This window comes from Myxocyprinus asiaticus, chromosome 41 (assembly GCF_019703515.2).
Source record: "Myxocyprinus asiaticus isolate MX2 ecotype Aquarium Trade chromosome 41, UBuf_Myxa_2, whole genome shotgun sequence".
In the NCBI taxonomy this organism is placed as follows: domain Eukaryota; kingdom Metazoa; phylum Chordata; class Actinopteri; order Cypriniformes; family Catostomidae; genus Myxocyprinus; species Myxocyprinus asiaticus.
In genome coordinates, this window is record NC_059384.1 from 3973435 (window position 1) to 3988555 (window position 15121).

At 36.7% G+C, this 15121-nt stretch overlaps 3 gene segments (V, D, J or C); 1 reads left to right on the forward strand and 2 right to left on the reverse strand.

The window, feature by feature from the left end:
• Positions 1–1868: 1868 nt before the first annotated feature.
• On the reverse strand, positions 1869–3129 carry LOC127431742 (immunoglobulin kappa variable 4-1-like). The segment is given in 2 exon segments: positions 1869–2475; positions 2613–3129. Coding segments are annotated over 2 exon segments (288 nt in total).
• Positions 3076–4546, forward strand: LOC127432118 (Ig lambda chain C region-like). The segment is given in 3 exon segments: positions 3076–3084; positions 3181–3232; positions 4081–4546. Coding segments are annotated over 3 exon segments (378 nt in total).
• An 8798-nt stretch (positions 4547–13344) lies between these two features.
• LOC127431732 (Ig kappa chain V region K29-213-like) lies at positions 13345–14376 on the reverse strand. The segment is given in 2 exon segments: positions 13345–13694; positions 13826–14376. Coding segments are annotated over 2 exon segments (387 nt in total).
• Positions 14377–15121: the final 745 nt, after the last annotated feature.

Sequence of the window (15121 nt, forward strand, 5' to 3'; positions counted from 1 at the left end):
TGCACTGTTTTGTGTGTCAGCTCAGACTCCAATCTCAAACCTGACATGCAAATTAACAAATTAACCCAAATCCAGTGCATTATTCAATCTGACAACAAAGAACTTAAAGAAAACAATTTTAGTAAAAGAAACAAAGATCTTGGGCTTAAAGACAGAAATATAACATTACAAACAGCTTATTTAGTTGATACTGGGATCTGATGGCAGGTAGGCTACCAAAATCATTATCACAGCACAATATGAGTTGAACATAAATGTAATGTTTTATGGCTATGCTATTAATTCAGAAGATGAAGATGGGTGAAAAAATCACCCCTTAAACACGTGTGGGCTCACTGTAGCCTTGTGTTCCCAAAATGCAATGCAAAAATACTGTAAAGTACTGTTTTCTTTCCTTTGAGCAATCAGTACTGTAAAATACCGTAATATTACGTCCAAGTCATTTAACCAACCAAAATTAACAGTAATGTACTGCATTTAAAAATAACAGGATTATACTGTTGATATTTTGAAGTAAATTAACAGCAATTTTTAAGAGTGTAGATGGGAACTCCTTCAATACTGTTTAAAAAGCATCCCAGGGTGATACCTCAAGAAGTTGGTTGATAAAATGTCAAGAGTTCATGTCTGCAAATTCTAGGCAAAGGGTGAGTACTTTGAAGATGCTAAAATATAACACAGTTTTGATTTATTTTGGATTTTGCTTAATCACAACATAATTCCCATAGTTCCATTTATGTTATTCCATAGTTTTGATGTGTAACAAGCGAAAAGGAAAGGAGGAGGTGAGAACCGGCTTGACAATAAAAATAATATTTTAAACTTATCCAAAAAGACACAAACACACACACAGGTGTCGGACAGCTGTCCGTAACTCTCTTTCTGTCGCACCGCCGTCTCCGGTCAGTCTTATCACTCTCAGGATTAATCAGCCTAATTAGGGGCCGGGTGTGCGGAATCCCGACCCGGCCCCGCCCTCCGCCCTGCCACATGATGACTTTACTATTATTCTAAAATGTGGAAACAAAATTATAATAAACAATAGTGTTTCAAAACTGGTAGTGTACATAACAGATTTGGGCCAAATATAAATCTCTCCAAGACAAGTACAAGCCATAGCATAAATTTCTGTGTAGTTAAAGGAAAAATCTGTAAAATAACGGTGTTTCTCTGTAGAACTTTTAGTGCCATCACTTAACTGAAGGTGTTTGATCATAATAAATCAGGAAATACCTGTAAAATAACGGTGTTTCTCTGTAGAACTTTTAATGAAAATTTCTGTAAATGTATTAATTTTGCACATTAATTGAATAAGGATATTTTACTTAAATTTCAGTCATTTTATTGTTTTTTTATGGGTTTTTTGTTGTTGTTGTTTTTTTTACAGTGTAAATATAAAACTAATAAGATTTACCTTAAAATTAAATAGAATATCGTTAAATTGTTAGTATGGACATAAACCTTTATATAATGAGCTACATATTTAATTACAGATAATTATTGTCATTTTACATACATTTGTCTGTAATTTTAGAAAGCAGAAAAAATACCGTAAAAATAATATAGTAATTTTTCTGTAAATAAATGAGAAATACATGTAATTTGTCATTATTGTCAAAAAACTTAAAATGACAGTTGGGTTGTTAATTTACAGATAATGTCTGTAATTTTACAGAGTTTTGAATACAAATTTGAAAAAAAGAAAACTACTGTAAAATTTAGAGTTATTTTCTGTAAAATGTGGATTTTTTTTTTTTTTTTTACAGTGCATGTATGTGACATCACCTCTCACTTTATATGAGCCTGTCCAATTGAGGGGGTGAAACAAGTCAAATGTTTAAAGTTATGAATTACATTAAAATATGACATCTGTGAAAACAAATGTTTTATGTTTGCATGATGCTGTATTCACATGGATAGGTGTCAGTAAAGTTTAAGACTAGTGTCATATCAGCCAGTAAAACATAAACCAAAAATTACTGAATTTATAATAAAATGTGTCGTCCAGTTTCATATGTAGTGTTGAGTGTGAAATATAAAAATCAAAAACTTTGTGTCCATGTCAATTTATAATGTAACATTCAGAGAAACTGTTTCTGTATCAGTAGTTCCTCTTTCACTGAAGGAGGTTTTTGTACGACTCTTTATCACTGTGTGAACACATCTTTACTGTTGATGTAGTGATAACTCTGACAGTAATAATGTCCTGCATCTTCAGTCTGGACTCCACTGATGGTCAGAGTGAAATCACTATTAGATCCACTGCCACTGAATCTAGATGGAGTTCCAGTGTTGCAGGCGTTGTTGCATAATATATGAGGAGTTTAGGAGCTTCTCCAGGTTTCTGTAAGTACCAGTGCAAGTAGTTACCATTATACACTCCACTGCTGGTTTTACAGTTTATTTTAACTTGTTGTCCTGGTTGAGCTGCTGTTGTTGAGGGACTCTGAGTGACTGTGATCTGTCCATTACACTCTGAAACACATAATAAAATAAACAGAACTTTTCAATATTAGTTCAAAAGACCTTTTTGACACTTTAAATAATAATAAAAAACTTTATACAATTCAGTTTACTTTATATTTGTGAAATGCACTGAAATAGATTCTCACCAGCAATGAAAAGCAGTAGAGAGCAGATAATGAGAGCGTGTGCTGTCATCTTTACTGTGAATGAGTGAGAACTGAAGGAACAGTGATGTTGGTTTGACAGTCCTGACTAACAGACAGTCTGATATTGTGCTTTAATCAGAGGGGTGGGACACACATTCAAAACTGTTTCCTCTCACCAGAAAATGTGACCGTTACAGGAGAACAGCAGAAATAAGAAACAATTACATGTCAAATTACATTCATACATTTCAATCTTTATCTTTTAGTTATTAATTCCAATTGCTTGAAATTCGAATGATTTTTGCTCATTGTGGATATCTCATGAGCATTCAGTAGATCAAACTAAATCAAATGAGTTATAGAGTGGAGTTATTACATTGTAATAAACATGTTGTATATCATTTGGAATGTAATATGTATCTTTTGATTGTATTTTTTAAACAGTAGTCGATCACAATATGAAATGAATCATGTTTGAATGTGTGTTGTGTAAAGATGTGTTTGTGATCATGTGTTTAAAGTGCAGTTAGTGAAGCGTTCAGAGGTTTTTGTACAGCTGTTCTATTAGTTTGTATCACTGTGGTGGACTTTCGGCAGCGGCACCAGACTGGATGTTGGCAGTAAGTAAATCATCAAATCATCATTTTAATGTTATATGTGTTTTTATAATGTGGAATGTGTCAGTTTTATGTTGAATTGACACACGTATGAGTTCAGTGATTTGTCTCACTTTTTTAAAATTTCATGATTTTTATTAATATTTCTTTATTTATTAATAATATCTGATTAGACAGATTGAATAATTTGGCTGTTCTTCAAGAAATGAACGTGAAATTTAAAGACACTTAATTTACACTTTGTCAGCACATGTGAATTCGTTGCTCGTACAGAAGTGAGATGTTATTCAGTTTTTGTAGCTGTTAAATGGCTCTGTGTTTAAATTACTAACATTATCAAGAGTTCATAAAAATGCTCCTTCAATATGAAATGTTTCTTAATGTAATATGTAAGATATAAAGTTTTACTGTAGGAATTCTTTCACCAAATTAACTGTTAAAAGTTCATCATTGTACAGAATTTTCTTTTCTATTCTCTTGAGGTTGGGCAATGTCTTTTCATAGTTATTTCTTAATGTAGAAAGAGAAATTTATGAAGGAAAAATATTCTTCAACTTCTGTGTAAGTCTAACTGCAATCATATAAAGATATGTGAACTTTATTAATAATTTAATCAAACCGTCAAACTGACATCATTTTGGTAATTCAGAGTCTTTGGGGGAAAAATTTTTTCTTTATATGAGCGAACAGATCAACATGAAGAAAAAACTTGCAGATTAATGTTTGAAGTTTTCAATTATATCTTTAAAGATCTTATAAAATTATATAATTTATTAATGTAATTTATTTAGTTTGAACCTGGAGAAAGAAATCTTTTCTTCTTTTGAAGTTGTCTATTGTGTATTTGTCAGGCATCACTCGTCCTAAAGTGAGCGTCCTGCCGCCCTCCAGTGAAGAGATTTCCACAAAGAACACAGCAACACTGATGTGTGTGGCCAACAAGGGCTTCCCCTCAGACTGGAGCCTGAGCTGGAAGGTGGATGGGAGCAGTAGGTCTGAGAAGAGCAGTGCTGGGGTCCTGGAGAAGGACGGTCTGTACAGCTGGAGCAGCAGTCTGACTCTCTCTCAGGAGGAGTGGATGAAGGCGGTCACAGTGAGCTGTGAGGCCAAACAGAAAGGCCAGCTGTCAGTCACTGGAGAAGTGAGGAGAGATCAGTGTTCTGAGTAGATCCTCTGGATTCTCTTCTGCTCTTCTCACTCATGTCTCACATGGAGACTAACAGTGGCCTTCTATTCACACAAGTATATGTGTGTTTTTGTCTTTCAGTGCTCATTCTCTCTTGTCATAATTCAATAAATAAATAAAATATTCAATTATTTTAAGTTTCCTGTCTTTGTTATTTGAAAAGTTGATTTATTTATTTATATTATTTGTGTCATTTGTTTGTTCAGTTAGCTCACATTTTATAAATAAACTTCACTCAATGAACCATGAAAACACCTGCAGAGACTATTTGAAACAAGACTGTGCATTCAATTAAGGAAACTCAAACATATAGTACATATAAACTCAGCAAAAAAAGAAACGTCCTCTCACTTTTAACTGCTTTTATTTCCAGCAAACCTAACATGTGTAAATATTTGTATGAACATAAAAAGATTTAACAACTGAGACATAGACTGAACAAGTTTCACAGACATGTGACTAACAGATATTGAATAATGTGCCCCTGAACAAAGAGGGGGTCCAGTCAGTAACAGTCAGTATCTGGTGTGGCCACCAGCTGCATTAAGTACTGCAGTGCATCTCCTCCTCATGGACTGCACCAGAGTTTCAGTTCTTGCTGTGATGTTACCCCACTCTTCCACCAAGCCACTTGCAAGTTCCCGGACATTTCTGGGGGGAATGGCCCTAGCCCTCACCCTCCGATCCAACATGTCCCAGACGTGCACAATGGGATTGAGATCTGGGCTCTTCGCTGGCCATGGCAGAACACTGACATTCCTGTGTTGCAGGAAATCATGCACAGAACGAGCAGTATGGCTGGTGGCATTGTCATGCTGGAGGGTCATGTCAGGATGAACCTGCAGGAAGGGTACCACATGAGGGAGGAGAATGTCTTCCCTGTAACGCACAGCGTTGAGATTGCCTGCAATGACAACAAGCTCAGTCCGATGATGCTGTAACACACCACCCCAGACCATGTCAGATCCTCCACCTCCAAATCGATCACGCTCCAGAGTACAGGCCTTTGTGTAACGCTCATTCCTTTGATGATAAACGTGAGTCCGACCATCACCCCTGGTGAGACAAAACTGCGACTTGACAGTGAAGAGCACTTTTTGCCAGTCCTGTCTGGTCCAGCGAAGGTGGGTTTGTGCCCACAGGCAACGTTGTTGAATGTGATGTCTGGTAAGGACCTGCCTTACAACAGGCCTACAAGCCCTCAGTCCAGCCTCTCTCAGACTATTGCGGACAGTTTGAGCACTGATGGAGGGATTGTGCGTTCCTGGTGTAACTCAGGCAGTTGTTGTTGCCTTCCTGTACCTGTCACGCAGGTGTGATATTCGGATTTACCGATCCCGTGCAGGTGTTGTTACACATGGTCTGCCACTACAAGGATGATCAGCTGTCCTTCCTGTCTCCCTGTAGCGCTGTCTTAGGCGTCTCACAGTACGGACATTGCAATATATTGCTCTGGTCACATCTGCAGTCCTCATGCCTCCATGCAGCATGCCTAAGGGACGTTCATGCAGATGAGCAGGGACCCTGGGCATATTTCTTTTGGTGTTTTTCAGAGTCAGTAGAAAGGTCTCTTTAGTGTCCTAAGTTTTTATAACTGTGACCATAATTGCCTACCATCTGTAAGCTGTTAGTGTCTTAACGACCGTTCCACAGGTGCATGTTCTTTAATTGTTTATGGTTCATTGAACAAGCATGGAAAACATTGTTTAACCCTTTACAATAAAGTTATTTGCATTTTTACAAAATTATCTTTAAAATACAGTGTCCTGAAAATGGGACATTTCTTTTTTTTTTTTTTTTTTTTTTTTGCTGAGTTTAGTATAGTAGAGTAAATGTTACAATATATTAAGAAGTTTTACTTACGTCATACAGTGTCCAAAAGTCTGAGACCAATTGTTGTAAGTTTGCATTTTAAATAAAAAAAATTTTTTTTTTCTCAAATTGTATTATCTGCATAAATATTTGAGGTGAATTGAAAGATAAACACAATTTCTGACATATACACTAATGACAGCATGCACTCAAACTGACATGAACTCCAAATGTTTGTGTAAAACCTGATGATTTGACAATGTGTCTAAGAGCATCTTGTGCTTCAGTAGAAGAAAATGTGATAAAAGCAAGAAAGGTCATTACACACACACACACACACACACACACACACACACACACACACACACACACACACACACACATGTTGGTGCAGCTATCATTATGAGGACTCTCCATAGACATAATGATTTTTATAATGTACAAACTATAGATTCTATCCCCTAACCCTAACCCTACCCCTAAACCTAACCCTCACAGAAACTTTTTGCATTTTTACATTTTCAATAAAACATTTTTTTTAAGCATTTTGAATTATGGGAACACTAGAAATGTCCTCATAAACCACATTTATAGTGTAGGGCTTTACTGGTTGTTTAGATCAGTGTTACTATCAGAAATAATTGATAATTATTTCTTTAGTTATTAATTAATATTTTAATTAATTAATTGAATCAAACTCATTAAAACCTCATATGGGGCTCCAGTAAATGTAGTGCACTACATTTAGGAGCAGGTTTGGTTATTAGCAATAATTAATAATTATCAAAGATAATTATTAATTATTAAAATCAATAGAAGATTGATGAGAATCAGTGTTAGCTTTTTTAATTCTTTAAATCAAAAATTATCAAAGATAATCACCAATCATTAACATCTATGAAACATTAATTAAAATTAACACTAGCTTATTGATCCTGCAAATTCAACAATCATCAAAGATAATTATCAATTATCAAAAATCAATAGAATATTAATAAAGATTAATATTGACGGGGCACCGCCCTGGAATCAGGGACTAATAACCAGATAGTAAAACAGTCCCAATATTAGATTGTTTTCTTAGGAAAATCGACATCCAAAGAATATCGATTTTCGGGAAAAAAAAAATTATGAATGAAGGTTTGAATCTGAGCACTGACATCCCGTCAGCATGACACAGATGTATGCAAAACAAACCAAAACACTTCTCTTTGTAATATAAACAAAGTTTATTTATGCAGTAATGTCAATTAATAATTAATACAATGCAGTCAATAAACTTCCGACTTACAACTACAAACTAAACAGTGATATGATTAGATATGGAAATAAAAAATAATCCTATAACACATGAGGGTGTGTGTGTGTGAGAGAGAGAGTGTGTGTGTGTGTGTAAGGTATACACACAAACACTCTCTCTCCCTCTATCTCTCTCTCTCTCTCTCTCACACACACACACACACACACAATAATTGAATATGAATCTGCATTTATGACTAGATGTGAAGTCTATGAATAATGTTGAGTTTCTTAACTGGTGTGTGTGTGTGTGTGTGTGTGTGTGTGTGTGTGTGTTTGTGAGTGTGTGTTTGTGAGTTGTTTTTTGTGGTTTATGAGGACATTTGTTTTAGTTTACAAACTAGTAATTATGAGGGTATTATGCTATAAATGTGGTTTATGAGGACACCCCTAGTGTCCCTGTAATTCAAACAGCTTTAAAAACATACTAAACAATGTTTTTTTGAAAAAGTAAAAATATCAAAAGGTTTATATGAGGGTTAGGTTTAGTGGTAGGGTTAGGGATAGTTTGTACAGTATAACAATCATTATGTCTTTAGAGAATCCTCGTAATGACAGGAGTACCAACATGTGTGTGTGTGTGTGTGTGTGTGTGTGTGTCTGTGTGTGTGTGTGTGGACTAGTGTTTGTATGAGCAGCTGCAGTATCTGTCAGTGTATCAGTGCAGTCTGTCTGACAGAGGTTTTTGTAAACAAGTAATTTTTTAAAACTTATTTTAAGTATGTGTGTGTTTAAAATGTATAATAACTTGTAATATATAAAATATAAATAATTATGTGGGGGAAAATTAGCTTCCTTTTCGTCCCTTCTCTCAACAAGAGTCCTGACCACCACTGACTGCTCATGCTTGGGGCGCTTTTTCCAGCGCCCCTCGGTGGAGCAGTGCCAACCAATGCTGACACAAGTTATTCACATGTGCAAAAGAAATGTAACCAATCAGTGGACTCAAAATTATGGCATGAGGGGCACTGAGAGAAAGCTCCCCAAGCATGCCCAGATGTTCCCTCTCACCGTCGTCTCATTGGACGACTGACAGTCTCTGTCAATAGATTTGTAATACTATAGCAATGATGAACGCGGACACAGGAGCAGGATCTCAGCTGCCCAGTCTGCCATCAAATTCAATAAGATCTCTTCAGCAAAATCCATCTGAGAGGAAAACTTTGGTGGAGAAACTACGAGTAAAAGAGCTTGGCCCAGATCAACCTGACATCAACATCAAACAACAGGCTAACGAAAAGAGCAAAACGTACACACGATGCTTCTCCCGTACTTGGTACAGCAGAAAAGCTTGGCTAGCTGGATGTAGTCATGCAAATGCCTTATTCGACTCCAAAGCTGGAGTCGAATCCTTTCAGGAAAACCAGTTGATCTGTATTCGCAATCACACAAACTCTTCAAATATCTGCTTTCCAGACCTTTAATGTTTGACGATATTTTTACTTTGGATTAAAATCAAGGAACATGCCAAATTTGTGACATTAAATTGGCAAATAAAAACAACATTCCTGATTCCTGATGAAGTCTGCAACAAGGAGATGGCAGAGATGTGTCAGTTTCCCAGTTCACATCAATAAATCTGTATGTTAAAGTTTAAATAATCAATGTGCTGCATTATAAAAGTGAGAATGTAACGCTTCTCTACTCGTTTGTTTTAAAACCCTTTACACTAATTTTTTTAAGTAGCCTACATTTTACACACTTTTACATTACAATAATTTCATGTAATCAAATTAAAAACAATTATATATATTTTTTAAATTGTATGAAATAAACCAGTACAACAGTCTGGATTTTTAAATAAAACTGAAATGTATTGTTTGGACATTTTATTCAGTGTACAAACGGTAGTGGACAGTTACTGTACATTCTAATATAAACCTCTTTCTAAACAAGAACTCATGAGTGGAAACAGAAAATTTCAGTGTAGGTTAAATGGTGTTTTTAAGATTATTTGCAGTAGTTCTTCGAAATACAGCCTCAAATTCCCTCAAATTTATCTCATGGGATTGAAGCAATGTTTTAATGCTAATTTAATTTTAGAATGGATAGTAAATCTAATTTATGCTATTAAAAGTAGTGCAAAGAATGCTAGTGAGCTGTTTATTTTGAGATTTAACTTTACCCCGTTTTTTTCGGAATCGACTCTTAAAACCAGGAACCGGAATTGGAATCGATTCCCAAATTTCTGGAATCAAACAGCCCTAAATCTGCCTCCATAACAAAAAAACATGCGTGCACAAACATTTTTTCCAGCGCGTGCATTGGCTCAGAGCCCCACCTGAAAATTTAGGCCCCTGCCGCCACTGGTGTGAACACAGATTAATCTGACAGTAATAATGTCCTGCATCTTCAGTCTGGACTCCACTGATGGTCAGAGTGAAATCACTATTAGATCCACTGCCACTGAATGAGAATCAGAATCAGCTTTATTGCCAAGTATGCTTACACGTACAAGGAATTTGTCTTGGTGACAGGAGCTTCCAGTGCACAACAATACAATTGAATAGAAAATAAAGTATATACAGAAGACAATATATATTTGCATAATATATATACATACATACACATACATACATATATACACATACACACACACACACACACATATACACACATACATACATACACACATAAATATACTTTACTAAACAAAAATCTGTTATATACAGCGCAAAGGATTATAATGGCAGAAGAGGTTGGATGTGTTTGATAAATATAAAAAGACTAGACGGTGAATTGCACATAATTATTGCTCAATGGGGCAGTTTTAACTGTTCATGAGATGGATAGCCTGAGGGAAAAAACTGTTCCTGTGCCTGACGGTTCTGGTGCTCAGAGCTCTGAAGCATCGGCCAGAAGGCAACAGTTCAAAAAGGTAGTGGGCTGGGTGAGTGGAGTCCACAGTGATTTTTCCAGCCTTTTTCCTCACTCTGGAAGTGTATAGTTCTTGAAGGGAGGGCAGGGGACAACCAATAATCCTCTCAGCAGTCCGAACTGTCCTTTGTAGTCTTCTGATATCCGATTTTGTATCTAAACCAAACCAGACAGTTATTGAAGTGCAGAGGACAGACCCAATGACTGCTGAGTAGAACTGTATCAGCAGTGCCTGTGGCAGGTTGAACTTCCTCAACTGGCAAAGGAAGTACAACCTCTGCTGGGCCTTTTTCACAGTGGAGTCATGTGGGTCTCCCACTTCAGGTCCAGTGAGATTGTAGTGCCAAGGAACCTGAATGACTCCAATGTTGCCACAGTGCTGTTCAGAATGGTGAGGGGGGTCAGTGTTGGGGTGTTCCTCCTAAAGTCCACAGTCATCTGCACTGTTTTGAGCATGTTCAGCTCCAGGTTGTTTTGACTGCACCAGACGGCCAGCTGTTCAACCTCCCTTCTCTATGCTGATTCATCGTCATCTCGGATGAGGCCGATGACAGTGGTGTCGTCTGCAAACTTCAGGAGCTTGACAGAGGGGTCCTTGGTGATGCAGTCATTGGTGTAGAGGGAGAAGAGTAGTGGGGAGAGCACACATCCCTGGGGGGCACCAGTGCTGGTTGTACAGGTACTGGAAGTGAATTTCCCCTGCCTCACAAGCTGCTGCCTGTCTGTCAGAAAGCTGGTAATCCACTGACAGATTGATGTGGGAACAGAGAGCTGGTGTAGTTTAGTCTGGAGTATAGCTGGGATGAAGGTGTCGAAAGCCGAACGGAAGTCCTCAAAAAGGATCTAGATGGAGTTCCAGACTGGAGGGTGCATGTACAATATATGAGGATTTTAGGAGCTTCTCCAGGTTTCTGTAAGTACCAGCTCAAGAGATATCCCACACTACTGTGCCGGTAGACAGTTTATTTTAACTTCTTGTCCTGGTTGAGCTGCTGTTGTTGAGGGACTCTGAGTGACTGTGATCTGTCCATTACAATCCGAAACACACAAAATATATTATTAAACAAGATACATTTTATTAACAAAGTATATTTGACAAATAAATTATCTATCATTTTAAAATAAACTCTACAAACTTTGAGCAAACACTGAGTTTCCAGATGAAGATGATGATGAAGGTCATTGTTGTTGTGTTGTGTGTTTATGAAGATTGTGTTGTGTTCTCAGTGATGAAGTGTTAAACTCACAGCACTATAAACACTCTCAGATCACTGAAGCATGTGCTGATTATGTAAAGGCATGCAAAGGATCTTCAATAGTTTATACTGCTGTCAGTCTAATATTCACTGTAATTCTGTGTCATTAAACTCAATGAGTGAAAAACACTTCAACAGTTCTGGAAAATGTGCAGCAGAAATCAAGAGTAATGCAGAGAAGTCAATAATTCAAACAATGTCACTTGAGGAGATTTTGTTCATTCCTCCTCACAGATCTCCATCAGCTGTAAGATGTTTCAGGGGTTTCTTGTTTGTTCTGTCTGTGTTTAGTCCCTCTACTGCATTTCTATGAGGTTTACATCTGGACTTTGACGTGAATCATTTCATCACCTTCTAAGTGTTTTTGTGTCATTGTCATATTGTAGGTCCACATACAGGTAAACTTCTTTTAATCTTCAGTCTTTAGTCATATGAGTCTAAATTAAGAAGTGTGAATCTCAATGTGAAATGATTGATTACTCTGAAGCCACTGTTTTAATTGATAATAAATAATCATGACAACTGAGCCAACATCAATAAAGTATCTATGATGGGAAATGTCAGAGGTCATCTCAAAGGGCAGTGGGCACATCAGTCAGAGAATTTGCACACAGATCTCTGGAGACTCAGCCGCCCTGCTCTGTCTGCTCAGCTCATACTCTCCACAGGGGGCACTGCTGAGCTGAACACTGGACGGGTCAGAGGTCACAGAGGGGGTTCTGACCAGTGCAGAGAGTGAACAGGATGACCACTGCAGGAGGAATAGTTTCCTGACCCTCAGCAAAGCATGCTGGGAAGAGGCAGAGGTGTTCGTCTGCAGAGTAACTCATGATGGAGATCTTCATAAAGTCTCATTCCACAAGAGTCGCTGTTAAGAGCGCTGAATGATGATGTTTCTCCTGAAGATGAGCCGTATCTGAGTGTCTCGCAGCTCCAGTGATTTACAACTGAATACTGAAAGAGTGTCGATTCACTGTGTGATCTTTCAATGTGTTGTGTTTGTGTTACATTCAATAAAGCTTCTGAATAAGTTACATTTGACTTAAAGTGCATCATTAATCAATCTGACTTTATACTAAGAGAGAAAACTGAATGTAGTATGTTTCATGAAAGTCCTTTGGGAGAGATTTAGGTGTTTACAATGTCTTCACTGTTTTAACAGTTCTGAAAAGATGCATTTACTGGTAAAACTAAATGAATCCTCTTGTGGTTTGAACATGGTCACTGGAGACAGATCAGATCTATTCTGAGAGAAACAGAATCATTCCACACTGACAATGCAAATGTGATTTTCACCTCACACTCTCAGATTCACTGTTTGATTGGTTAAATGATCTGAACTGGAACACACCAGTTTCACTTCTGCTGAATGGAGGGATTCGTCTGTTTCGAGGTTGTTTGCTTTGTATTTTATAACAAACTGTCTGAAAACTTTAATCTGATGAAGAATTGGAGGTGACAGTGGAAGATAAATGACATGAAAAATCATAATCTCATCAAAAACGATTTACTTGTATGAATAATAATAATAATACAAACATAATTTTACTCCACTGGTGTGTGTGTGTGTGTGTGTGTGTGTGTGTGTGTGTGTGTGTGTGTGTGTGTGTGTGTGTGTGTTAGTGTTTGTATGAGCAGCTGAAGTATCTGTCAGTGTATCAGTGCAGTCTGACTGACAGAGGTTTTTGTACGACTCTTTATCACTGTGTGAACACATCTTTACTGTTGATCCAGTGATAACTCTGACAGTAATAATGTCCTGCATCTTCAGTCTGGTCTCCACTGATGTTCAGAGTGAAATCACTATTAGATCCACTGCCACTGAATCTAGATGGAGTTCCAGTGTTGAGGGTTGTTGCATCATATATGAGGAGTTTAGGAGCTTCTCCAGGTTTCTGCTGATACCAGGCAAGAGGCTGATTACCCCAACCCTGATAGACTTCAGGGCTGGTTTTACAGGTGATAGTAAATGTGTCTCTGAGATGAACAGATTTCACTGCAGGTGTTTGAGTGACTGTCACTGAACCTCTTGATTCTACAGAAGGACAAAATATTAATATTAGTAAAAGTTCGGACAAACTGGTTTCCTTTTCGGTGGGAAATAATTTCTAGCACACATGATCAGTCATATAGAGTAGAATGAGTTTAATTTTAATTTGTTCTTACCTCTAAAACAGCAGCTAGATAACATCCAGATGAAGATGGTGATGACAGTCATGATTGCTGTGGATTTAGATTCTGGATGAAGAAGTTCTCAGTCTTCAGTCTTCAAACTCACTGAACTATTAAAAACTCCCAGACAACTGAAGCATGTGCTGCCAATGCAAAGTGTCTAAATGGAAATCAGTATAATAGTAACGTCAGAATGCAAATTTAAATGTCTTCTGTCATGTGAGTCTAAGCTGAGCATTCAGTTTGCATGTAAAAAATAAGTTGTATATGAGAGAGAACATCAACACTTTGAGAAACAAGAGTAGAAATGTCACTCTGTCCTCCATGATGGAAAAGGTCAAAGGTCATTATGTAATCTTCTACCTGGAAAAAAGACATACATGTAATAAATTGTCTTATGAATAAAATTAAACAAGCCTTTTAATAAATGAAGAGTATTTTAAAGGTGCACTCAGTAATATTAATATTTATATTGATATTGTTCTGACACCGGTTTAGATTCAGCATCACGCAAGAGCAAAAGTTCTCAGTTTCTGATGTTGTTGAAGAAATCTGCTATTCACAGTCAGTGCTGATCAATTTATTCTGCAAGTGACATTCAAAACAATCAATTACAGATTATTATTGAGATAAAAGAGTAATATTCAGCTGATCATCTGATCTCAGCATGAACTCATGAAGCAAACGGCTCCATGTAAAATAAAACAGCTTTTAGTAGAACACTGAATACTGGAGTCTTTATCTCATGTGAGTGCACATCATTTTAAATATATTTTTCAAAATAATTTAGTTTAGCAATTAGCATGATTTACATGTGCCTTATCTCTCTGTACTGGATTCACATTTTTAATGATCTGTTGTGTACTCTGTTCAGTGATATGCAAATATATTTTAATTTTCAATGTTTTTTTGAATGTTTGTGTTAGGTTGCATTGAATCAAGTATTATATTAATTTAATTCCTATTAGATCTGTGATGTATATGTGGTTCCAGATCAAAGATGTACACTGGGTTATTTGTCTCTCAGGTTGGGCCAGTAAAATCAAAAAATGAATAAACTCATGGAAGATTTTAACATCAATTATTATTTAAACTAATTTCATCACAATTATTAAATATTAATATAAACAGTTTCTCTCAGTATTAAAACACAGATCAATAAATACAGCAAACAGCCTCTTTTCCATCCATACTTGTTTTTTCCTGCTTTTATGATTCACTACAGAAAAGATATAAAAGTTCAGTCCTCATCAGGATTTTTAAACAGTTTCAGCAAGAAGTCCTGATTTA